Here is a 25402-nt window from a genome sequence, read left to right as displayed (position 1 = left end):
TCTTGTGAGATTACTCCTGTTTAGTAAAAACTGGTAAATGCATAAATGTAAATAAATGTAAATGTAAACATAGTCACATTCTATAAACTAGTTCCCTATACCTCCAAAAATATTTTATCCAGTTTGTTTGAAGAAATTTGTGTCTAAATTGTTGAACACAAAAAAAAAATTGCAGGTATTTCATGTTACAAATCAAATGATGGTTTAATCATAATATATTCAGCATATAAATAGTGCTTAAAACAAACTGTAAAATTGAGGCAATACATTTAGCCTGAGGAAACAATCACAAGTGTAGCTTGTATGAAATAGCAATAAAGTGAACCAACACTTAAATTAATATTGTAAACTGTGTTCCATATGCAAATAAATGCAATCAGAAATAATGAACCCCATTATTACGGGTTAAAATCCCATACCAATTGATGGACAGACGACTTACATGTTCTAGTGCCATTTTCATCAGCATTAGCATGCAATTAGCCTTAACTATGGGATATAAATAAAGGCTGGTACACAGTGATTTTGTTTTTAAAGGATTGTTGAAATATCTGTATCTGTCATAATATCTGCTTATCAAATTTGGCTTCTTTAAATCTTAAATAAACATAGTGTGAAGGAGAAGCCAAACAGGTCACTTTGAAAATAAAAGTAAACTATGGACTAAAGCAGCGTGCAAAATATCCACAAGCCAAAACATAATATTACCACCAATAAGCTAATAAACAGCTTTCTGAACCACTAAACTATAGGAAAATGGATGGATTGGATTTATGATCAATGAATGTGTGTGTGCGCGCAAGTGTGTGAGTACTGTGGAGGAAATTGGGATTTCCTATGTACTTAAGTTATTCACTAATCAATAGAACTTTCACTAATCGATAGAACAAGTCATTGGATACTAGTTAGTATGTTTTCATATGAGTTTGGTACCGATACAAGTAGATAGTGTGTATATGTCAGGTTGAATAGATGTTCGGGGTCAGGAGAAGGTACTGGGTGAACGTCCCTTATGATAACTACAGGAAGAGCTCCACCTATGATCTCTCTCTGCCCTGAGAGTGGTCATGGGCCGGAGAGCTGGGAATCTCTTTCTCTGAGACTGTTCTAACGTCATTACTGCCTGACTGTCACTATCTATGTTTACATTCTTGTGCCCTATATAAAATGGTCCTCCAGCCTTCAGAGCTGAGAGAGACACGATCGAGACTTAAGCCTGGTGTTGTGTTTATTGTCAGAGGTCTGGTTTTCTCGCCCAATCTGCAGGTTGATAATACTTACAGAAATTCAGAACTCATCTGAACTTAATCACTCCGTTAATGAAGAGCACAAAACGTTTTCTTCATCGGTATCCATGCATGTGTGTGCTGTCTTGTGAGGGACTGAGTGATGGAGTTAATAAAAGAGTTTCCAGTTCCCTCCCTAGCGGGAGAACTTCCTGGTTCTGAAGGCAGGGATCATGAGCTGATGAGACGCTGACCTCTCCTCCTCTATAGGAGCCAGCTCCTCCGCAGAACCCCACTTCTTCTTAGACTGGAACAACGACGCCAGCTTCCTGTTCCTCCTTTCTGGTGCCTGGCAGGTCTGAAAATCTAGAGTTCCGTGGAGGACAATAATATTATTATTCAGAAGACACAACATGATCCCAGTGGTCCTGGCAGTTTTCAAAGCAGCAAACTGAAGCACAATGCTGTGAACAAATATTCCTATAACTATGAACGTTCATTGAAAAGAACAGATCCTCACGTAGTTGACTGTCCCCCTCTGATGAACCCCTGATGTTCAGATAATAGCAGGCAAGGTGGCCGCTGTAGTCTCTGATGTTTTCTTTGGCACCTTGGAGAGCAGGAGGGAGATATTCACAAGCAGGAACTACCCATCAATGGAAACGATATAACATCTGCGCTGATGATCTGACACTTCTACACCCTAATGGAGATATCACATGGTTTCCAAAACACAGGCAGCTCTAGCAGAGTTTGAAAGCGAAACTTCTGATGCAAGACTGCTACTTTCACAAAGATTTACCATACGATTGAATGAGCAAGTCCAAGATGTGTCGATGGCCATGCAATGCTGCGATATGCAGTGGTGTGTACCCCTACAAGACAAAAACGGGTGAAGGAAAGGTTGCAGGCCTTCTGGGTTGTCGTAGTACAAAAAACACAGCAGGGCCGTTAATCATCCAGGAATGTTCCTCTGGGAAGACACGCTCTTGTTTGCAAGGAGAAGTTTAGCACTGACAGACAAGCTTTCCTTCAATGCTCTGACACTTTGTTCACACTTAAGGCAAAGCAGGCTGCCTTCTTAAGACTTCTGAACATCAAGCACGTCACCTCTGACATCCTCACTGGGACTAAAGGTCAGGAGTCAACTGTGAAAAAGTGTTTGAGTGCTTTAATACCTACCGCCTAGAGTTTCCCATGACCAAACACAGCCAAGTAAAACACCAGGAGAGAGAATATACAAATTAGCAGAGGTTATGGCAACACAGCGTAATGACAAAAACATAATTTGCTGGTAATTCTCTGAAATTGTTCACGTTTGGAGTAAAGCAAGTTGGTACATTGTGACAGTGTTTTGGGGAAACAATTACCATGACATGACATGATTTATTAGAGGCACACAGCATCGTGCTATAACGAGTGCTGTTGTAATGCATTTGCACAGCTGGAGGTTCACAGCAACAATTAAGATGCATTACATCATCATCACAAACAACAGTCAGCCTTAGTACAACTGTCCAAGCAAACTGGCCTTGGTGACTGACACAAACTCAACATACCAGATCACTTCCTGTTTGCCAAAATGTTGTGAGAAAGAGAGGTACTCACATACTGCAAGAGATGAGAAAGCAAGCATTAGTGACTTAAAGTGTAGAATATAATAATTATTTTATCTTGAGGGTGATTCTCAGAATGTTCTTAAGTGAGCATTCGTCTATGACAGACCATTTTGATAACACCGTTAATTAACCAGTGCATATGGTAAAATAGATCCTGCTTTTGAGCCCCAGAAGATGTCTACTCACAGACTTGATGTTGACATCAGCCCCTGCATTGGCCACCAGAGTGGTCATATCCTCCTTGCCATGTTTGGCTGCCCAGTGCAGAGCTGTCTGTAGCCAACAAGAGAAGAGGGGAGAGGGTCAGGGAAGAGCCTGTGTGTTCTCCTTCTCCCTGTTCTTCAACGCAGTGGTGATAGTCATACCTTGAAGGTACAGGTTTATATATCAAATGTAATTAATCCCCCTTCCATAGGCACAGGTACTGTGGGCATACAGTGATAGGCAGACGTTTTTTGCCTTCTAAGCAGTAGTCTAAACAGAGCAAAGCAGGTCAAGATCTTTGATGGGCTATGTGGGGCACAGCAGCCAGCTGTGCACAGGAGGAGTGCAGGGATGGGGGATGGAGGGATGGTTTCCTGCCATCTAACAGAGACTAATTACAAAACAACACTGCACTGTGCCCACGGCGGGGGGGAGGGGGGTAGATGCCTGTCACTGGGGGGGAAGATTGATGATGTTGGTGTGACCTGCAAAGGGTGGACCCACCCAGGCATCAGCCCACTGACAGCAGCCGTCATGCAGACAGAGCCCCCGCCACACGAGCTCACACGCACACACACGCACAAGGCTGGCTGCCACACACACACGGCACATGCGTAAACACGCACATGAACAACACACACATTCATACACACGTTGAAGGACAACTCAGGACTTGAAGAGAGAAGGTCAAGCACAGAACACACACACGCGCTCACGCAAATCACATCCACCTGTTTGACAGGGTGCAGCTATAATCCACCGTGCTACTCTTGTCAGGCTGTTTCTGACTACTAAGACTGTGTAATTAGGGGCTGTTCAACAGGTGAAGGCACAAGCGCTTTGCCTCAGATGTGTAAACCTGGGAAGTTCAACCAGAGTCCGACTCGACACGCAGAAACACTGTGTGAACCCAAGTTGGCTTCCACAGAAACAAGCAAGGGCCATGCGCCCCTTCATTAGCAGCAGTAAGAGCACATGTGCCATCACTACACACCGTGTTTCACCGACGACATTATGAACCAGGCGCCCAGAGCAGCGCGTTACTGTATGAGCTGTGTGGGGGCCCCAGGGGAAGTGGGCAGACCTGGGGCTGGCCTGGGGCCGTCTGGGAGACAGATTGTGATAGATGAAGTCTGGATGGAGTATCTCCATTTCTATTGTCCCCCACGTCAAACGCTGAAGACAGATTGGTCGGCAGGCTGTTTGACTGGCAGTTTGAAGGCTGTCCTAGTGGGCGAGGGTGACGGACGAGGCAGGACAGGATGTGGGCGTCTGGCCTCCTCGCGCCTCTCGTTCCTGTCCCAGCCCACCGGGACGTCCCCTGCCTGCTGGGCCGCTGGGTGACAGCTCTGTCCCCAGCAGCAAACTCCCAGTGTGGAGGGCTGCAGCGGCTAAGGGGCTGAGGGACGGTCAACAGGAGGCTCAGTGACGTGTGGCCGACACCTTCCTGGGCATACAGGACGACAGAGAGGGACGACAGAGAGGGACGATGGAGGGAAAGGTTGATGTACTTACAAACTGACGGACAGGGAGGGGAGGGAGTCCATCACAGCAGGGGTGGACAGGGATGTCACAGGGACCAGAGGGAAAGACGAGAGGGAGAGAGAGAACGTATCAGAGAAAGAGGAAGGCACACATTTCGATGCAACGATGATCTCAATGTACTATGTCTGAGTAGGATGATTCAGGATGATTTATACAGATTATTAAGATTGTTTCATTATAACCCGGCCTTACTCTGAAAAACTTCTGGGTTATCTTGTGAACCACAGGTATAGTTCTGATTGTGTCCATAGGAATCACTAGCTCTGAGTCTATATGAACTACAGGTATAGTTCAGATTGAGACCCTAGGAATCACTAGCTCTGAGTCTATATGAACTACAGGTATAGTTCAGATTGAGACCATAGGAATCACTAGCTCTGAGTCTATATGAACTACAGGTATAGCTCTGATTGAGTCCATAGGAATCACTAGCTCTGATTCTATATGAACTACAGGTATAGTTCAGATTGAGTCCATAGGAATCACGACCTCTGAGTCTATATGAATCCCAGGTATAGCTCTGATTGAGTCCATAGGAATCATTAGCTCTGAATCTATATGAACCACAGGTATAGCTCTGCTTGAGTCCATAGGAATCACTCGCTCTATATGTTTATATGAACTACAGGTACAGTTCTGTCCTCAACTGATTCCTGGGCCTAGGTCCGAGGACAGGCCGGACTCTCCGGGGCAAAGCCCTCTCTCTGCCACGGCAGGGCAGGCTCCAGAGGACTTCAAAGCTGCCTGAGGGAGACTTAGCACCTTCCCGAGGACACGGCCAACATTGTTCCTCAATTAATCCCAGGCTGCTCTATTACTTTCAGATTATCTTTAAGTGGTTGAAGTCTTTGTGCAGCATTGAGTCTCTCCTTAATCCCCCTCCATCTCCCCATCTCCCTTCACTTCAATAGTGGCCGTGCTATCTTCTCCGGGTGGGGACAGCAAAGGCTTAGGCCGCTCTTAGAAGGTGGTCTGCCACAGGACACTGTGAGAACTCTGACACAGGGGAGGGACAACAAACATGAGGCCAAATCTCTTAAGCGCACAGGGAGACAAATGAAAGGATTTGGGTTGTCAGGGGGGGACAAGAGCTAAAAAGCTATCTTTCATAATCCTTTTGATAGTGGATCTTTGAAATGCATGATCTAGATGTTTCTACACAAGCTTCTTCTAAGGATACAATTATGTAGAAAATCACACTGAAATTACTGTCTGAAATGTATACAGATAAAAGACAGGGTTGGCTTCATGTGTAATAATACTTGGGAAAGTACATGGGATGCATCCGATTCTATACAAACAACATGTATCCTTCTGGTAAAGGACCAACTTCCAATTGAACTTTGTCCATTGCTAGGCAAAGTTGATTGGGAAAGTTCAAACTGGAATGCAGAACAATGGATGGGGATATTCTAGATAAAAAGCAGACCAGAGTTGACATCATACTGTATCAATAGTCAGTTCACTTACCCCCTGAGAAAGACAGCCAGGGTCACAGATGGGAGAAATGAAATAAATGTAAAAAAGACAATTAAATCAGTCCAAAATCACACAGCCCATGTATGTAGACCCACACACATGGAACACACACACACACACACACAGGCGATGTACACAGAGAGAATCTTAGTGGATGTGTACTCACTGAGGTGAAATCCTGGTTTGGGCAAATCAAAAGAAAAGAGAACCCAGGATTAGTGGTATTCTGGCAGTCTTTCACAAAACATCCATCACAAGATACTCAAACCACGACAGGACAGACGCCAGTTGACATTCCAACATGGCAGCCTCTTGGCCAGCTATCTTTACTCTTTAATCAGAAATGTGGAGTGTTTAACTCTGGGCCCTAGCCTTATATAGAAAGGCAATGTTGGGGTCCAGTACCTTTTTGTTGGCCAGGGAGGGGTCCTGTCTAAGCAGCTGAGACAGGTCAGAGGAACGACCACACGCAGCTGAGTAGATCCATTCCTTCTCCACAGGCTCCAGCTAGACCAGAGTAGGAGAGTCAACACACACACACTATAGAGCTTTATACACACATTGTGCTACATTTCTAAATCCACAACGTCCACATAAACAGCCTTTTTAGTCACTTATACACACACACACACACACACACACACACACGCACACACACACACACACACACACACACACACATGCTCTTACAGCCCTATGACCCACATCACAATCATTCACAGCTCAAAACTACAGTGTACACTACTCAGTGTTCAGAAAATAGACTGAGAGACGGGTCAAAATGTTGACATGAATAGGTACACATTTTTGTGGAGGGATCTGGTACAGTTCAACACCGCTGCCTAACGCTCTGCCCAACAGGATCAAGTGAATGTTAAATATGAGAAACCCAACTCACAGCCACTGAGGTGGAGCCCATGTTGCCCATACAGTCCTCGTCCTGCTCAGACTCTGACTGAAAGACAGGCAGACACATGGAGAGAACATTGTGATCACTGCATTGCTACATTGACATGAAAATGTAATTCATTTAGCAGACACTTTCATCCAAATAGTGCATTAAGTACAGAGGAAATGGCTGAAATCATGCTGGAAAAGTAACTGGCAAAGTTCAGATTCAAGTTGGGCTCTAAGTGGTAGTATGTAAATGCACCTAATGTGCTTATCTAGCCCTGTATCACACACACACACCAATGTAAAGATCACAAGGATTTCACCTTGAAGTGAGGAAGAGAGACCAAAGGCTGCCAGACAGACAGGTAGATTAGTGATGAGGCAGACGTGTCGTTTCACACCCATTATGACTATGAGCCAGACAATTAACCAACACAAACGTCTGCCTGTTGCAGGTCTGAGCATATGTTTGCTTTTTTGCAAGGGGTCAAAAATGCTTGGAAAATATTGAGCACGTTTGACTGAATGTACCAAAGTGTCATAGAGGTTGATTAATGTGTGGGGAAAATGGCACTACTTTTCCCTGCACTTTGAGGAGCACTTGACTTCTAATTGTTTTCAGATCATAGAGGGACATGGTGTTAAAACACACAGGTCTTTCATGTTACTCACACCAACTGTCACACTCCGGGCATTTAACAGAAAAAGTGGAAAGATATTTATCCAGCCAATTCCACACCGGCACATGTCCATAGGACCACTTTCAGTTGGAAACAAAAATAAGTCAGTAAAAGTTTAAAATGAAAATCACTGGTTTAATCCTGATCAGTCACAATCATCTTGACAAGTTCCCCTTTCAGCATTTTTCTCTTTTTCCATTCCATTTGTTTTGAGTTAAGCAATGAATACTTTCACAAACTAAAACTTCAAGACAAAATCAGCTAGAGTAAGAGTAGTTTCTGTGTGACCTATCAGGAAGTGTAGCCAACCACAGGGTTACAGGGAGTACACAAGGGAATCCTTTCTGACTATTAAGGTTCTTTCCACACGCACATGATGACGCTCTGTTCAGTAATTCTGACATTCAAATGTGTTTTCACAGAAATGTAGACTTCAGATTCCTCTTTATCAAAGGAATCCCTAGACGTGTAATGGTCAAGTTAGCTGTGCTACCATAAGGTGGAATCAGAGCTATGTTATTTACAAAGTGTCCTAAATACAGTGTTCATTCGTGTGACTAAAACCAACACACTTAATCAGATTGTGCTGCTATATTAATCTACTTTAACATATTTAATCTATCTATTGTTTAGTCCATCAAAGAAAACTATATATTTCTGCATGAATCTCAATCTGTTTAATGGTTAGAAATTATCATTATCTTTCTAATGAGTTCAAACATGTTGCTGCTTAACATAATGACAAAGGGCTTTATTCAAATGCAAATTGACATTAGTTTCAAATCCAGTTAATTTAAACACTGCCACCTTGTGGTTATTTGCTGTATCACATCTAAATGTAACTCCTGAAATTGCTCCGAAGAAAGGCAAGAGTATAATATACATTAATCTCGAGATGGTTCAGACCAAATTAAAATCTCTTAATACTCTTCACCACACTATCTGTGATGTTGAAGGGTGTTCTGGGTCTCCCCCCAGTTAAAGTCTAATCAGATCTCATCACACCTAGGTCTCCTAATCCTCCTAATCCTCCAAGAAATATGGCCAACAGCTTCCCAGGCCAACTCAGCATCTCAAAAAAGAACAAAGTCATGAGCTAAGGCCCATCATGCTGAGGACTGTCCTGTTACCTTGGACCCTGAGTCCTTGTCATGGTCATCCTCCCCATGACTTGGTGTTAGGAGGTCCTCCAGCTGGACAGCAGGGGATTCCTTTAGACTGGGCAGTGAGGTGGTCCACTCTGTGGGCTGCTCCTGGGACAGGAAGACAATGCCATATATGACAACACAGAAAGGGTCTCTCAAGCCCCTTGGCCAACTGTAACCATTTCTGCTTACTGTTTCAGTTTAGGCAACTGTAATCTCACCAACTGCAGAGTGTTATCCAGAAACTGCCACAGTAGTTGAATTTAACACTTTTTTTGTATTTAACGCTCTGGATAAGAGCATCTGCTAACTGACTCAATGTAACAACTACAGTTCACGCTGAGTGAAACCACTGTTTCTGGCGTTTCCTTTTTCATTTCGCTCAGGCTCAAGATAATGTTTGTCTGCATGTTTCACCAGCTTAGAGTACATTATATTTTAAAGCTATGCATGTAAAACAAGAATACTCTTTATAAACAATATGTGTAAAAGCCATTTTGCCAGCTTATCAAACACTTAGTGTAAGTATCATAGTGTGTTAGTAGTGGAATCCAGTCAAATAAACCCTGACAAAAGTATTAAAACTGCTACACTCTTTGAGTCAAGCGTGACTATAACATGGGATACAGGCTGTGTTTGCCCTCCTTATCAACAAGGTCTTGTTTGCACTTTTTATCATTTACCTCTGGGACATTTTTTACCAAAGTCATTGCTACTGAACTCATATTCTTAATCATTATGATATTCTGAATTAATCTGAATTCTCTGATTCCTTAACTCTTCCTTTAGGAAACAGAGAGAGATTGTTGTATAACCTGGTCAGGTAGAGTACATTACAGGCTACTACAGCACACAGTGGACATTGAGAGTTCATCATTTATCATGGTGGGATGTCACCTCTGGTGTGGGCTCCTGATCAGGGGCCCCTGTGACGGTGATGGTGGGTCCTCCATCCCACATCACCTGGGCAGGCCTCTGCCTGCTCCCCTGGTCTGGGGCCTTTGGAGGGTACAGTTTCAGTTCTGAGTCCGAGCTCTTGAGGTCCTTCTGGGGGCTGGAGAGAGGTGAGAGCATTGTCCCTTCCCAGAGCACTGTGGCAGGGGAGCTGGCTGGGCTGGCTGGGCTAGCTGGGCCCTGGCCCTCCTTCACCGTCCCATGATTCTCTGGCTCACGCTCCTGTAACAGCTGTCGGTACTTCTTTTTTAGGACCAGGTACTTCTCACCCTGAGAAAGGGTATGGTAGATGGTCAGATATGCAGACAGACACAGTAGCAGACAGACAGGCATTGAATAGAAGAGCCCTATTTTATACTACGCCTTAAAGAAACTATGAAGTTGTTTATCCACAACAACAAAATACATTCATGTATACATTGATTGGGATGAGGCCACATGTCTTTAAGAAAATTGAGTTCATGGAAAACCTAGCCAGATGCCTTGAGAGACTCATATCTATATTATTGCAAATAATAAAATATATTTTTCTGTGAAAACATGCACACTAAAGTATACTATCACATGATCTCAAAGAAAACTGTCCTCAGAGTGACACACTCCTCACACTTACATTCTCGGACTTCACTACTGCAATCCTGTCAATGATGACTTTGAATTCCTCCCTGTATTTAGCTGTGGAAAAGGAAGGCTTATTAGTTTCTCAATAACCCCATGTGGCTGGTTTGCAAGGATTCAACAGACATTATAATGAAACAAACATCCTTCGGATCATCATTCTAATTACATCTCAGCTCACATCAAGACCACATGATATGTCTAAGGATTAAATAAGCATTCAAACAGTTGCTCTCAAGCTCCAGTATACAATCACAGACTAATGCTAATCAACAAAGAAGAAAGGATGATGGCTATTTGGAGAAGTAGCTGTGGGGCCTGTGAAGGTTGGCGGAGGTTAGTGGATGAGGTGTTCGGTGACTTCATCCTCCCATGAGCCAGGCGGACCAGAGGCTGCAGATGGGAGGACAGCCATTCCAGTGCTGGCCAAATGCAGCTCGAGTTGCAAAACAATCATACCAAAACAGTCGCTGGGGAAGGGACAAAGAGGAAACCAGACCTCCTCCAACTCCCCCAAAAACCACTCACTCATCCCCAAAGGCCCAAAGAGTGTCTCTATTTTTGCAGCAAGGCTTTCCTGTGGGAGCCAAACAAGCGTTGGTTGGTTGGCTAACATAGCTGTTACACCCTGGACCACTATCAGATGAAGCAAGCCACTGCCAACATTTTCCAATTTTGAGTATGTGAATCTCAGACTGAAGTTCATAGTTCTGTGTCTGACTAAGCTCTCCTTGACCTTTACTATTCTGTAGCTCTCCAGTGTTCCTGGCTACATACCTAGACAATAGTGTTTTCATGCACATAATGCAGTCCATGTGTCTATGGACTGTTCAATCTAGAGGCTGGAGAATTTCACTTGAGAATGTTGCTAAGGCATGTGTGGGTGGACAATTGAACGCTTTCCTTTTTCCTGACAGCAGGGGGAAAGAACATTCAGCAGGAGATAGTTACATGGTTCACACATACACAACAGGAAATCCAAAGGAAGCTGCCACTTACATCTATCAACAAAAGAATTCCGGGCGTACCAGTGAGTAACACAGTCTACACGTTGAGTTACTCATTAGCCTAAGATAGATATTGAAAACACACAGCAACTGACACATCAGCTTGCTTTCACATTTTCCAAGAGTGTTCTATCCCAACAAACATAGACTCTATCAGAGACCTAGAAATACAGCCTAAATTAAATTAAAACACCACAATCACAATTATGTCCTTGAAGCTGGAAACACATGCTGCTGTGACAGCCATTAAGTAAGAGGACATCATTTCCCTGATTGGAGAGCCAACAGTCAGATGGCACAATATCAAAGCAGCTTTCTAAACCTCTGTCAACAACTGCTCCACTGATATAGCATATGTACAGTATGAGCAGACAACTGTCACACAAGGTCACATCGGATAATCATATTATAAAGTGGGCTATAAAGTGGTCTAACATGTTGGGCAAGCTCAGTGAGCGCTCAAGATGTATAGCCTATCAAGACGCATGTGAATGTATAAAATACACAACTGAACAGTTCAGGGAATATGGCAAACAATTGTTGTTTGTCTTCTTCCAACTGTCCGTAGCTACAATGGTTGGTGTGATTCGGTGTAAGGCACTATTCAGGCTGTTTCAACTGGCTTCGTAGAGGAAATGATATAATTCCTTGTGTAATTGCATCTGTTTACACAACCTTTAATCTAAAGCAGATGTTTGGTTTACTCGAAACTAGTAGACAACAATGGAATGAAACAACGCCCTGCTTGAAAACTGAAAGTTGTTCTCTGATACCGTTTTTAACATCTGTGTGGATCGGTTGAATGGCAGATGTGATCCACGAGGGGATTCACTGAACGGTCAGTGACTTGCGTCAATTCACCCATCACCAGTCTTCTCCTGTAGTTTTTTGAGTTCTGGACAACTGTTGCTGTTATATTTTGTTTAGAATGAGTCCATTCTCCGATATATTAGAATGCTACTTACCACGCAATTGCAAGTCGCTATGGCCAATAAATGGCTTATATGTCTTCAATAGGTCTGCATTTTTTACTTTGCCTCCGGCTGAATAAAAATAATCCAGCAACGATTCTTCACTGACATCCATTTAGCTTAATATGTACACGTTTTGTATCCACAAATAAATGATGTGTTGGTCACCATGAAAGTCTTAATGGTGTTATTACTATGGCATAATGCCGTCCCCTAGGCTAATTTGGAAAGAAAAACGTATAGTACATGTCCAACTTCACTCCACCCAAACCAGACCAGTTCTGCGACTCCTCCTGTTAACCCTTTCCTTCCTGGAAGAACCGTCAAAAAGAATCATTTTCATATATTTTCGTTTGAAGATAAACCAACCAAAAGCTTAATTATACATTATGTATTGTAGCATTGTACGCATGTACTGTAGCCTACCATTGTAGCCATTGTAAAATACCTGTCCCAAAGAACTTTGTTTTATATTTTCATTATTTCTCCTGTGGGATGAATCATTGCACAAGATGTATTTGAACACTAGTCGGCCCAACATTTAACATGGATCTCACAAATGGTTTCATTCAAAAATATCCATGATCTTAAATGTGTAATGAAGCTGTTGTTGTTGTGTTCACTCTGGTGAAAGTGATTTGCCCTGTGTGTGGGCCACAGGGCGCTTATTCCACAGTGTGGGGGCACATTCTGCTAGAGCCCTAGTGCAGTTAAGGCCATTGTCAGTTAAGGTATTATACCACACACAATGTCACATTAATTGTGTCAATGCGTTCTGAATATTAAATGCATTCGACTTACCCATTAATCTTGTCGTTCTCCAATTGTAGGCATAGCTACTCTTAAAATGAATTTCAATTTAATTATGAAATATGCTTGTGATTTCCATTTCATATGTTTTACCACCCTAAAAATACAATATTGAAATGACAATAAGCTTCTTATGAGCTGATACCATTATAAAGGGACGGTATCGGTAGGTCATGTAAAATAGGACCTTATGCTCTCTCAATTGAGACAACTTTCATAAGGATAAAGAAATATGATCTGCTAACATATGCCATGTCTTTGTAATGTCAAATATTTGTCAGACAGCAGCTGGCACCATTTTAATCACCTTTATACCATTACTGGAAAACACTACTGTGTGAATGGAATTTAGAGGCAATCACATTTACTCAACCATCGAAGCAGACCGGGAGATCATGTAAGAGTGACTGTGGTCTGGCAGAGTACTTTTCAAATGTCTTTGAAACTTAATCAGAGATGCAAACCCTAATGGGATACAACTTAAATTAAAATAATTTAAAACTTCAAGTCACAAAATCAGTCTTACCTGTGAGAAGGAGAGCCAGACATCACATTTACATTCACATTTACGCATTTAGCAGACGCTTTTATCCAAAGCGACTTCCAAGAGAGAGCTTTACAAAAGAGCATAGCACATCACCCATCTACCATGTGACATTTTCTGCTGAGGGCCCCATGGGCGGAGGGCCCATAGGGGCCACATATTGTGCTGTGACCCTCCACACAACCGGAAGGTCAATCAGTGTCTAACAGCAGTGTGTGCTTGATAGAACACAGCTGTTCACAGGGTGATCCAGTCCATATGGCCGCCACTAGTCCACAGGCCTTTTCACGGCACAGCCTTGTAAACACACTTTAGTTCCCTGTTCGGTACTCTCTTTTTTTTGTTCAGGCCTGTAAAAAAACGAACCTAAATCCAATCACCTAGCTCCCTCTGAAGGGGATTGTGTTGATTAATGTGGATCTGTAGTGACAGTAGCCAACCCATAAACCCTGCTGAGATTACAAGCACTCAGGCAGCCAGCCGGCACGCCACCACGCCTGGGTCCAGGCTCCGGGGGCCGAGGTTGAGAGGCAGAGAGAGCTTATCCAAGGATTGTTTGGGCAGACAATGGTGTCTACCTGATTTTTAATCCCTGCTCCATAAGAGTGCAGGGGATTGGCAGAGTTTAATAAATGAAAGTGCTCCCATAATCAGGATTTACCAAAGTGCCCCTTTGTGTTAATCGGACATTTTTACAGCATGCTTTTTTGACATCTGTCATAGGGAGCAGGCTGTGTAACCCTGCGCTACCCCTGGCTGCATGAACTGGACATAGCGGAGAACAAGCATGCATTTCATCAGATCATGGAAACAAGGCTCAAATCCATAGGTGACATGGAACGCAATCAGAGCAAAAGGAAAGATATGAATCATAAAGCCATAGGAGAGGACAGCACCTCCTACGGGATGATACACTCCTGTCGTGTATGCAGTGTGTGTTGCCATGGTGATTCATTTCATAATGTATGCCAACACAAAGCAAAAGGGACATTTGTAATGTGCTACCAGTGTGACTTTAAACACTTCTATATTTCATATCCCTAATGTGAAAACCTGCACCAGCGGTGCCCCATCAATAGCCTTAACGACCACAGGCTAATAGAGCAGGGTTGTGTAATTACTTTGTGGTTCGAAGAGAAAAGCTGCATTTTAGTAATTAAACTCCAGCATATCAGCACTAAAGCATTATAAAATTGTTCTAAAATCAAGGATTACAACAACAAATCCATGAGGGCCAGATGTGAGAACGGTGGGGGCCGATGGATTCTGGATCAGATTAAGATGAAAATCCCAGAGGGCCCGTGCTGTCTTTTCCATGTGGATTAGGGTATTGTGTGGATTCAACATGCTGTAATCCAGAGATTAGCTGATATAATCACCTGTAAATACACCTTGGTCATGGCACGGCCAGGAGATTGTGTCCCTGCCCTGCCGTCCTGCCCTGCCGTCCTGCCCTGCCGTCCTGCTCTGCCGTCCTGCCCTGCCGTCCTGCCCTGCCGTCATGCTCTGCCGTCCTGCCCTGCCGTCCTGCCCTGCCGTCATGCTCTGCCGTCCTGCTCTGCCGTCCTGCCCTGCCGTCCTGCCCTGCCGTCCTGCTCTGCCGTCCTGCCCTGCCGTCCTGCCCTGCCGTCCTGCCCTGCCGTCCTGCTCTGCCGTCCTGCCCTGCCGTCCTGCCCTGCCGTCATGCTCTGCCGTCCTGCCCTGCCGTCCTGCTCTGCCGTCCTGCCCTGCCGTCCTGCCCTGCCGTCCTGCCCTGCCCCTGCTCTGTCCTGAGCAGGAGGCTGAGCTCCACTGTCCTGTGGACACACTACGACACGGGACACAGGTGAGCCCTTCTGCACTGTCATGCCCTGTCCTGGCCTCTCACAGCAGGACACATCGCTTCAAACTGATGGGTCTGTTTAGATGCAGAGACAAAATGTGTAGTGAAACGAATGTGAAGGGAGGATAACTTGCTGGTAGCTGTATGCACACAACAGTAACCTAACATCAGCATGAGAGCATGAGTTAAGCCCCGGACAGGGCTTTGGTTGCTAGTGCTTCCTGCTCATGTAGTGTAAAGTGTTGTTCATTAATGTGTACAATGTGTAACACAGGATCCTTTAGTCAAAGAGTAACTATTTGAGGGGTCTTCTGTCAAAGTCCTTACAAGGGTCAAGGAGCAAGGCAGAATGCTCAGGAAAAATCTTCACTAGACTGTTAATGCCACCTGCTGGACGTCCACGGGAATAACATGACACATACATTGGCGGTTTGTATCCAGTCATGGTTTAATAAGACTGAATCGGTTCTGTTTATCTCCTAAAACCACTCCCATACTGTTAATTAAAAACATAGAAAACTGTTAAAAAATATTTCACGATGCATTTTTATTTTGTAAGACACTTAAAGAGACGTTCCTGAAAGGGAGAACACATTATTTTGGTTCATAGCAAATTTATGCTCGACACAAAAATCCAAATATTAAGACTACACCAACAAAAAAAATTATGTAAGCAAACCATATAAACAATATCTTATATATAAACATAAAATACTTAATAAATATTACACATAAACGAAACTAAAAGTAAACAAAGTTAAGCTATTTGGTTTGAGCAACATTTGGGAAGGAGAATTAAAGGACTTCAAAATGTTCTCTGTGTCTGTAAGTGGGATTGTTTTAGTTTGTTTTTTATATTAGTGAAAGAAAAAAAGCCAATTAAGAAAATTCAGCTTGGCGTATTTATATTACAGGTATTATTCTTCCAAACTGTTGCACAGAATCTTCAGTTATCACTATGCTGTCATGGCAGAGCGAAGAATCATCAAACTGAAATGTATGAGAAGAAGTTCAGAGGACTTCTCTTTCAAACAAGAAGCAAGTTCTTCCTGGTGTGTGTCTACTGGTTGTGTTCTCTTACGGTGGCTAGAATGAGAGCAGTTTCACACCAATCAATCCTTTAGTGCAGTAGTGTTCCCCCAAAACAGCTTGACATCACCACATGCTCTACACATCTATCTCAGAACCAAGAGTCCATCAGGCTCCCTCTAAACAAAGAGAGACTGGAAGTCGAAGTTATCTTAATGAATTCATAGAACCAGTGAACTGAAAATGAACAGCCGAGTAGAAGCTCTAGGACTGTGCACGTGTCATCAGCAATCTTTTCGAAAGGAAGAGTGAGAAATATAAACTAGGAGCATTGTTAGCTGTTCACACCTAATTATATACAGCACTCAACAATGTATGTTGGGGAAGAACAACTTAAACGATCATCTAAACAGGTCCCTCTTTGGACAATCACAACATTATTTTGGTTCAGTCAAGATCAACGAACATCATTCATACATGAAGACAACAACACATTCACGCACACGCACACGCACACGCACATACATACTTCCACGCATGCAACGTCAAAAAGCAAATCATGAATGGAAATTCACTTTGCACTGCCAATGTAAATTCCACCCCATTAGTGATTCTCTTCTGTTTAACATAAGATTTGTGCAATACTATACAATATCTTGAAGTAAACCCAGGAGTAGCACGCACGGGGGCAGCCTAGGCGCTGCAGCTGAACTACATCTCAAGACGGTATCTTTTCAGTCGTATGCATCTTTCTCCCTCTGTCGCGTGTTCAGAGTAGAGAGAGAGTTCCTGGGCGTCCAGGCCGTGTCTCGTCCACGCCGGTCCTCTCTGGTCGACAACTGGAGCTGGGTCTACAAGCCCTGCCTCCTGGGGCCCCCCTGCCCCCGCCGGTCTCTCCTGTGAGGGAAGGGGTTTGGGGAGGCGACCCTCAGCAGTTTGTCCCTGTATGGCCCAGTCTCTCGCTTTCCAAGACCCTCAATGCTACTTCCGTTCCAAAGTGCAAGCAGTTGATGTCTAGCTGCCTCTCCCCTCCATGCGATAAACTCAAGCCAATGCAACGGTGAATAGAACAGTCACTGTCCAGTTGCAGACACTGTCTGGTAGGCGAGGAGGAGAAAGAGGGCAGCAAGAGTGAGTGCATTTTTGTCACAAGGAATTCAGTCCCCAGGCAGACGCCAAACAGTGTGGGTTCTTTTTACAGACAGATACCCCTGCTTGGTTGGCTGCCAAAGTGGTTACACCTCCCTGAAACAAGGGAGATTCAAGATGAAAAAAAACGCTTCAACAAATTTTGTGTGTAGTCAGCTGTAATAAGTTGTAGTAAGTAAGGTGTCGTAAAATGTCTTAAGTAAGATGTTGTAAGGTGTTACATGGGATAATGTGCCATGACTTACGATGCAGTGAGGGTGGAGTTTAGGACCAAGGTGGTACGTATCCTGTAGAGCTGCGCCAGCGTCAGCTTCTTGTGCTGCTGGGCAGGACACTTCCTGCTCTTGGGCGACTCCTCCCCTGCACCGCCACTAGGTGTCGCCTCGCCCTTCCCCTCCAGACAGCCAGAGGGCCCCGTCTCCCCGTCCGAGCCGCTGCTGTGGGCCTGGCCGACGCCGGCCTCGCAGGCTTCCGCCCTCTTCAACGGCTTGGCCTGGACCTTCCTCAGGGCTCCGGAGGGCATGCTCTGGGTCAGGAAGTCCTCAGGCTCACTCTGACACAGCTCCGTGCAGTCCTGACTCAGCTCCGACAGGCTCTTACTGTGCACCAAGGATGTGCTCTTCTGTGCCTGCCGACTCTCTGATGGGTCGGGCTCCCGGGGCCGGCGTGTGTGAGTGAGAGCGTGCGCCAGGTGCTGCAGCAGGTTGTCCTCCGAGCGAGACTTGTGCGCCAGGCTGGAGGGCGTCTGGAGGAAGCGCAGGCGGGCCTGCACCGGGGGGCGCCGGCGAAGCCTCAAGGACTGAGCTAGCGACAACTGGGAACCGAACGAGGTGGAATCTTCTTCTTCCCGCTCTTCCTCCTCCTCCTCCTCTTCCTCCTCCTCCCCAGCATCAGACACTTTCTCCTCCTCCTCCTCCTCCTCCACCACCGCCATATCAACCCTTTCGTCTGCTGTCGTGTCTCTGCCCTCCGCCTGCCTCCCTCCCACCTCCTCCTCGGTGTCCTCTCCCTCACTCTGGCCTGGGCAGGACCGCTGCTCCAGCAGGGACTCAGGGGAGAGAGTACCGTAGGCGCTGTCCATTGACATGGAGCGACACTGGGGTTCCAGGTCCTCCCCCTCCAGACCAGCCTCCTGGTTCTGGTCAGGGGGGGGTTGCTGGGCGTCAGGTCCAATGGGAGTGGTGAAGGTGTCTGGGTCAGGGCGGCTTTCTGCAGGCCCCCCAGGGTCTGTGTTTGGGGCGGGGGGGACCACGCCTGACTCCTCGATGTCCATGACTGAGAGAGTCTCTGTGGAGCCATCAGAATGACTACAGGACAGAGAGAAAGGGTCCGACTTGTTATCATTTACCCTGATACGAGTACCAAACACACAGCAAAATAATCTGTGTGGATTTGTGTGTGTGTGTGGGGGGGGGGCTGTACCTTGTGTTGGGCTCCTCCTTATGTTGCAGGCAGGGGGAGCTGGTGGTGGAATTGCTGCTCTCGTCCTCCTCCTCATCCTCCCCGTCGCCCTCGAGACGTCTCTGCAGGTTCACCTGCTGGCGCAGCACCTCCTCGGTCCGCAGCCTCTGGAGCTGGTTCTGCCAACACAGCACACACACCTGCTTACTACTGACAACATGACCAAACCACCCCAAACCACCCCAAACATTAGAATACGGGTCGTCTTTGTCTCAATGTCATCATGTGATCCACCTGCCAGGCGAGCAGAATGGGGCTATCTGAAAGGTTTTCCTCCTGTACCTGGGCGTTGCAGATGGCATCGACCCAGCTTCGCCCCTGGGCGGCGCTGTTGGCCTGTAGAGTGTAGGCCGCCACGGCGCTCTTGAACTCGTTGAGGTATATGAGGATGAAAGAACCTACTGACAGGGAGAGAAAGGGAGGGGAACGTCAAAATATGCTTGTTTTTCTGGGTACACGGAATACACTGTACACGCAGTCTCGGTTTGAACTGGATGTTTTTGGGCCCGGGCCATCCATAACTCCTGACCACATGACGAGGGCTGGTGCCTGGCCCGGGGGAAGTGGTGGCGGGGCTTCGTCACGCTCTGGGCTCTGGGGGTCCAGGCTGGGACTCACCAGGGTCTTTCAGCTCCTTGCAGACCACGTTGTGGATGAGGAGCGGCTGGCGGATGACCTTCACCTTCTCCACCCTCTTCACAGGCTTGGTGATCAGGAGCAGGTCGGTGAAGAGGAAGCAGTACACGTCCATCTGAGGGAGGGAGGGATGTTGGGGATTAGCAAAGGAATTTCCTCTCAATCAAGGTCCGAGTCATTGGTGAGAAATGTGGCCCGCTGCGTGTAATCTATCTGACCGGAGGCGCTAGGTCAGCACTGCGGTGAAGGAGGAAGGTTGTGCTGGGGGAGCAGAAAACTGGGCTGCAGCTGTGAAGGTCCCTGCCCCCGTCCCCGTCCCCGTCCAGGCAGACTCACCCTGCTGTCTTTGCCCTCCTTCATGCGCAGCGCCCCCTCCAGGTGGAGCTGGCGAGTCTCGTCGGGGGACGTGCCCCTCATGGGAGCCATCAGGTCGAAGCGGTTAAACTCCTTGAGGATCTGAGCGCCATGCAGAGAGATGAGGGAGAAGAGGAGGGGCTGTTAGGGTCAGCACATGAGTGAGGGATGACAGGAGGGCTAGTTTCACCAGGCTGGAGTTGCGGGGGGGGGGGGGGATCTGTGTTGGAGAGATGACCGAGGTGTGTTCCGTCTCACCTTTTCCACCTCCTCACTGCTGCCCTCCACAGCCTCGTAGGAGTCGATGCGGCCGGAGGTGGCGGCCAGTTTTTGCTGCTCCTGCCGCTGGCGCATCTGGGAGTCCACGCTGTTGATGAAGCCCTCCACACACGCCACCTGAGGAGCACACACCAGCATTCAGACCAGGCCAATCCATCCACAACCAAACTAAACGACTGCTCCCAAATCAAATACCTGTCATCTCCCCCTCCTCTTCTCCCCCCTCCCCCTCTCCCCTTCCCCCTCCCTCTCTCAGTCTCACCATGCTGTTGACAGCGTCCCGGGCCGCCGTGTCGTCGGTCTTCTTCAGGACGCTCTTGAGCAGGAGCGGGTACTTGGTGAGCCTCTGGTGGGGCTTGGCTAGCATGTCTGCCAGCTTCAGGCGGTTACACTGCTTATGGGTCTCAGCCCACTGCAGGGACACACACCAAGAGTTGTTTCACTACACTAAAACCACCATAACATTTGTCTGGAAAGGTGGACATTTTGAAAAGGGTTGTTGACTAGGAGAGGGAACGCAGGAGGGAGACTGACCGTCACATAGATCCTGAAGAGCTCGTTGTCCCTGTGAAGCGAGCGCATGTGCTCCATACAGCCCTCCTCCTCCATGCAGTAACGGATGTAGGGCTTGAACCTGGAGCCAAACTGCACACGCACACACACCAGAGGCTTTACTGGATGCACCCTTCCATCACTGCCTCCGCAGGAGAAAGAGGCAGAGTGTCCATACAGTGTGTGTGTGTGAGTGTGTATCTCACCGTTCGGAAGCCGTGCAGCAGGTCACAGGGGTCGAGCAGGCTGCGGGCCAGCCTGGCCTTCTCCAGAGCGGGCAGCATGACCTGGTTCCACAGGGCCGTGTGCAGACGCACAATGTCCTGGATGTTACTGAACATCCTGCTGGGCTCCACCTCCGTCAGCAGGCCACTCTCCTGGAGGTTGAGCAGGCCACACAGGAACAGCTGCACAGGGGCAGGGGAGGAGGGGAGTAGGGGAGGAGGGGAGGAGGGGAGGAGGAGGGGAGGAGGAGGAGCGGAGGAGGGGAGGGGAGGCATCAGTGTGGATGAAATACAACCTGGGTATGCTGTAGAGAGATGTGTGTGTGTGGGTGTGAAGCTGTAGAGAGGTAAAGGTCCTTACATCAGTGATGACCCTCAGTTTTTTGATGTATGTGGCCTCTGTGTTCAGCAGCTCCCAGATCGCCTCCTGCTGGTGGAACTGACGCCTGGTCAACGTCTGGACACACACACAAACACACACACACACAAATACAAACACACACACAGAGTTTACAGCATTAGATGGGTATGCATATTGTACAGTACACAGTTACAGAACAGATACCTTCTGTAGAACAGGATCAGGACACATCCTTGTATTGTTAATAGCCTCCCATTACTAACAGACGCTGTGCTGGACTGAATCCTCCATCAATCATAATATCACCTTATCACACACTATATGACTCCATGTGATCTACACAATAGGCTTACTGTCAATTTTACAACACTGCCCAGATAGGAGTTACATAAGGATAAACAGAGGCAGGCTATGATAGTATGGTGTGTCTGTCAGTGTCTGTCTGATCTCCCACACTCTTAAAGGTGCGAGCTGATAGCTGGCATGGTGCAAACAGGTCTGGTACCTTTCACCTAACACCCCTTCCAGCTCAGTACCAGTTAAAGCCAGGTGTCAGCCCACCGCTGGGGAGCAACATGTGTGACTGTCAGACTGGAGCAGGAACCAGCTGACAACACGAGAACTAAGCGAGAGATTGCCAGGAAAGCCACCTGGAGGAATGGGCTACTTTGAGGCCCAGTGTGCTGACGCAGAAGAACTTAGGTGAAAAGTGTCTCCAGGCACGTTGGAGATGAGAGACAGAGACAAGAGGAGTGTGTGTGTGTGTGTGTGTGTACCTCGGGGTTGTCCAGTAGCTGCTGCCAGCTGTCCTCCAGCTCCAGGTTGGTCTCCTCCTCCTCCTCCTCCCAGGAGTCCTGGTGGAAGGAGAGCTGCAGGGGCACCTTGGGCAGCCCGAACACCGTGTAGGAGTGGAGCTTGTTCTGGAGCTGCTCCATGCGGTCCACTTCCTGTTCCAACACACACGCACACACACAAGGTTACACACAGAACAAATATTTACTATCCCGTTTCCCTGACCTACATAGTTCAGTTCCTCCAGAGTGATCCATCTAGATAAGGTCAACAGCCAGGAACTGAGAGAGGTTTGTTGTTACCCTCAAACTGTAAGTGAGGCAGAGTCTCTACATTAACATAACCCCCCCCCACACACACACCCCCACACCCCCCCTAATACAGGCGTCTGAATTCTTCATGCACTAGCAGCATCCACTGAGACAATTATTCTAAGTGGGGAGCCTTGTGTACTTATGGAAATGAGGCCCGTGCATTGAGATGACTCGGACAATGGAGTATTGGGGAGGAGGGGGTGCACTGTCCCTGGTGGGGGTTCAGGAGGCGTGGCCCCCGGTCACCTCTGCTTTGTGGAGGGGAGAGGGTTGGGGTCCGGCCCCTGGCGGGGGTTAAGGGCTGGCCGCTCTGAATAGAGATGAGCTGAGACTGACAGGTGAGTGACACAAACTGTCCCTGCCTGACATCTGCCACTGTGCAGGATGTGACCTCATGAGAGAGAACACAATGGGAGCGCATGTGTGTCAGCGCAATTGCCCGTGTGCTTTGTTTACCAACGGTCGTTTTAATTTCAAATATTGTGGTCTTATTCCCGAAATGGTGACCTTGTGGTTCTACAGAGCTACTGCACTACTTATTTAGAGGAGAGTGAGCAGGACAATATCTCAGGGGCTCGGACAGGAAAGGATTTGACTAAGAGGGGAGTGGATACGGCTTTTAACCGGCTTCCCAGCCCTTCTAGCTACTGTTTTTTCCTCTACCTCCTCCTCTCTAACGTAATGTATTCCCTTACTTGGCCCTTTTATCCACAGCGGCATACAGGGGAGAGGGGGGGGGAGGAGGGGGTGAACAAGAGACCTCTCGCTCGGCAGCCAGATGCTCTACCTGAGCGTACCTCCCTGATGCTCTACCTGAGCGTACCCCCCTGATGCTCTACCTGAGCGTACCTCCCTGATGCTCTACCTGAGCGTACCCCCCTGATGCTCTACCACTGAGCCAAACCCATCCCTGTAGCTGCACCGCTCGTTGCCTCACCTTGCCGAAGGCGCCCGCTCCGGCCGCCGAGCTGAAGAACCCACTGAAGCGGCTGGCCGCCCGGTTCTTCCAGCTGTCCGGCCCCGTGCCCACGCCGGGCAGGGAGCCAGGCAGTGGGGGCAGAGAGTCCGGCGACGGGATGTTGGCGTCCCCCAGGAACTCTGTTATGTTCTTCCGGCGACGCGCCTGACCCTGCAGAACAACCGGGAGAGGGAACCAGGGGTTAGCCCACTGACGTCGGAGAGGAACAGAGAAAAACGACAAAGATAGGATAGGAAGGAACGTTGAATGGGAAGGAACGTGACATCTGCCAGTGACATCACCTGAGAGGGGGAAAATAACTTTCCAGCTAGACAGAGATGATGGAGACGTATATACAAGATGGATAAACAGGATGCAAGAGGGGGGTTTCTGCCGTGAAGAATGACATCAGAGGGACTGTTAAAGCTATCCGAAGTCACTCAGACACAAACAGGAGAGGGAAGGAATGCCCCTTCCTCTGAGCGAAGCCTTCTTACATCACAAGGAACAGGGGAAGGGCAGACGTTGTTCCATAAGAACAGCTTATTGTTCCAGCCCCATTGTTACCCTGTCAGCAAGCCCTGTCGCACAACCTCCCTCACACGGGCAATCGCAATCCACTTGACGAGCCAGCGCCATCAGCAAAACCAAACAAACAAGTGGCCTCGTCGGTATCTGAGGAAGCAGTTGCTTTTGCCATGTTGGTGTCTGGGCAAAATAATCTACTGCAGGGGAGTCTCTGGGTCCCCCCCCCCACCCCGATGACACTGTGACAAGAACACATTCCAGAGTCCTGACTCCTGAACATTCCACACTTGGCATGTTTTTGTGCTTTTCCCAAACCCCAAGCTATGTCTTGTATGATAGGAATAATATGAAGCTGAAGAAACGTCAAAGACAAAAGTGTAGGGTTCAGCTGAGTGACAGGACCAAGGCCGTGCACACTGACTGGTCACTGATCTCCTAGGATTGTCAAAGTAAGGGATTATTATACATCCCATGCAGCTGCTGCCGAACTTCAACTATATTCTGAGTCTTCATTTGAATTTCCTCACCTTTGCCCCTACTTTTAAACAAACACTGTGGAACAGAGAACAGAATAGGTGACTCTAGACAATCTATCTTCCTCTGTATTTAGAGCTGCCTTCATCAGGGAAGAGAATGGTGCTCTGATCTTCTGCTGTGCTCGGGGGATTTCGGGGGGGGGGGATCTCTGCCAATAGGACAAGGCCACAGGTGTCATTCAGGAAGTATCCCTCCAGCATAGGGGGGGACAGGGGGGACTCTGGACCCTGGCCGAATGTCAACCCGCTCGCTGTGTAAACGACGAGGGCTGAATTCCTATTAGCTCAGGAATGTTCTGGCAACAGATACTACAGGATCATGAAAAAAGTTGAAGCGGAACCGCTTCAGCAAGCTTTGAAGTGACACAAACTATATCAATTGAATAGGAAGGAATACAAATCAACCTCAAGGCATAACACAATATTCCAGAGGTTCCTAGAATCATGAGAGCGAGGACCAATGAAGCACAGCTCAACACAAAGACCGTGGCACTTTGCCCATCTCAAACCTTACCAACAAACTAACTTCAGAGGTCCTTTCCAAACGCCATTAAACTCAGACACCAACACACAGAGTATCCCAATATCTGCCACAGCACGCGAATATGAGCATATCTCTTATTCTTTCACTCGACCGTTTGTCATCCAGATATCGGTACTCACCATTGAAGCCCGCGGCATGTCAAAGCTAACGAAAACCATCCTGCCGAG

At 47.1% G+C, this 25402-nt stretch overlaps 2 protein-coding genes across 14 annotated transcripts in view; both read right to left on the bottom strand.

The window, feature by feature from the left end:
- Positions 1-178: 178 nt before the first annotated feature.
- On the bottom strand, positions 179-12626 carry LOC124480531 (ankyrin repeat domain-containing protein SOWAHB). Of its 5 annotated transcripts, none has more exons than XM_047039945.1 (14): positions 12337-12625; positions 10360-10421; positions 9690-10016; positions 8778-8900; positions 6972-7028; positions 6479-6580; positions 6240-6251; positions 6065-6067; positions 3032-3118; positions 2835-2837; positions 2409-2411; positions 2029-2101; positions 1747-1836; positions 179-1592 (listed from the first exon to the last, which is right to left on the bottom strand). In XM_047039945.1, exons 1-14 carry the CDS (start codon positions 12455-12457, stop codon positions 1423-1425), a joined length of 1233 nt encoding a protein of 410 aa, XP_046895901.1. In that variant the 5' UTR covers positions 12458-12625; the 3' UTR covers positions 179-1422. The 5 variants fall into 5 exon arrangements, with proteins under 5 accessions (XP_046895901.1, XP_046895900.1, XP_046895904.1 ...); XM_047039944.1 differs by lacking the exon at positions 6065-6067 and adding an exon at positions 4565-4567; XM_047039948.1 differs by lacking the exon at positions 6065-6067 and adding an exon at positions 4565-4567 and having other exon boundaries at positions 8778-8894.
- Positions 12627-15974: 3348 nt separating this feature from the next.
- plekhg5b (pleckstrin homology domain containing, family G (with RhoGef domain) member 5b) overlaps positions 15975-25402 on the bottom strand; it is a 44273-nt gene continuing 34845 nt past the window's right edge. For 5 of the 9 annotated variants that reach the window (XM_047039447.1, XM_047039444.1, XM_047039451.1 and 2 more), the window contains 13 exons: positions 23607-23798; positions 22340-22510; positions 21564-21659; positions 21185-21385; positions 20961-21071; positions 20689-20838; positions 20406-20543; positions 20130-20249; positions 19776-19908; positions 19440-19558; positions 19119-19276; positions 17942-19003; positions 15975-17792 (listed from right to left, as the gene is read on the bottom strand). In XM_047039447.1, the coding sequence (XP_046895403.1) occupies positions 17783-17792; positions 17942-19003; positions 19119-19276; positions 19440-19558; positions 19776-19908; positions 20130-20249; positions 20406-20543; positions 20689-20838; positions 20961-21071; positions 21185-21385; positions 21564-21659; positions 22340-22510; positions 23607-23798 (2661 nt within the window). In that variant the 3' untranslated portion in view covers positions 15975-17782. Of the gene's footprint in view, positions 17793-17937; positions 19004-19118; positions 19277-19439; positions 19559-19775; positions 19909-20129; positions 20250-20405; positions 20544-20688; positions 20839-20960; positions 21072-21184; positions 21386-21563; positions 21660-22339; positions 22511-23606; positions 23799-25402 lie in introns of those variants that run through there. The other 4 variants (XM_047039448.1, XM_047039445.1, XM_047039450.1 and 1 more) reach the window with 3 other exon arrangements.

The sequence above is a fragment of the Hypomesus transpacificus genome, chromosome 18 (assembly GCF_021917145.1).
Source record: "Hypomesus transpacificus isolate Combined female chromosome 18, fHypTra1, whole genome shotgun sequence".
NCBI lineage: Eukaryota > Metazoa > Chordata > Actinopteri > Osmeriformes > Osmeridae > Hypomesus > Hypomesus transpacificus.
This window is presented reverse-complemented; position numbering and strand designations above follow the sequence as displayed.

Coding starts and splice junctions, on each gene's coding strand:
- LOC124480531 (XM_047039945.1), bottom strand. CDS start 12,457: ATGGATGTCAGTGAAGAATCGTTGCTGGATTATTTTTATTCAGCCGGA. Junction 10,017..10,359: donor CAGTAGTGAAGTCCGAGAAT/GTAAGTGTGAGG, acceptor ACCCTTTCTCAG/GGTGAGAAGTACCTGGTCCT. Junction 8,901..9,689: donor ATCAGGAGCCCACACCAGAG/GTGACATCCCAC, acceptor TTCCTGTCCCAG/GAGCAGCCCACAGAGTGGAC.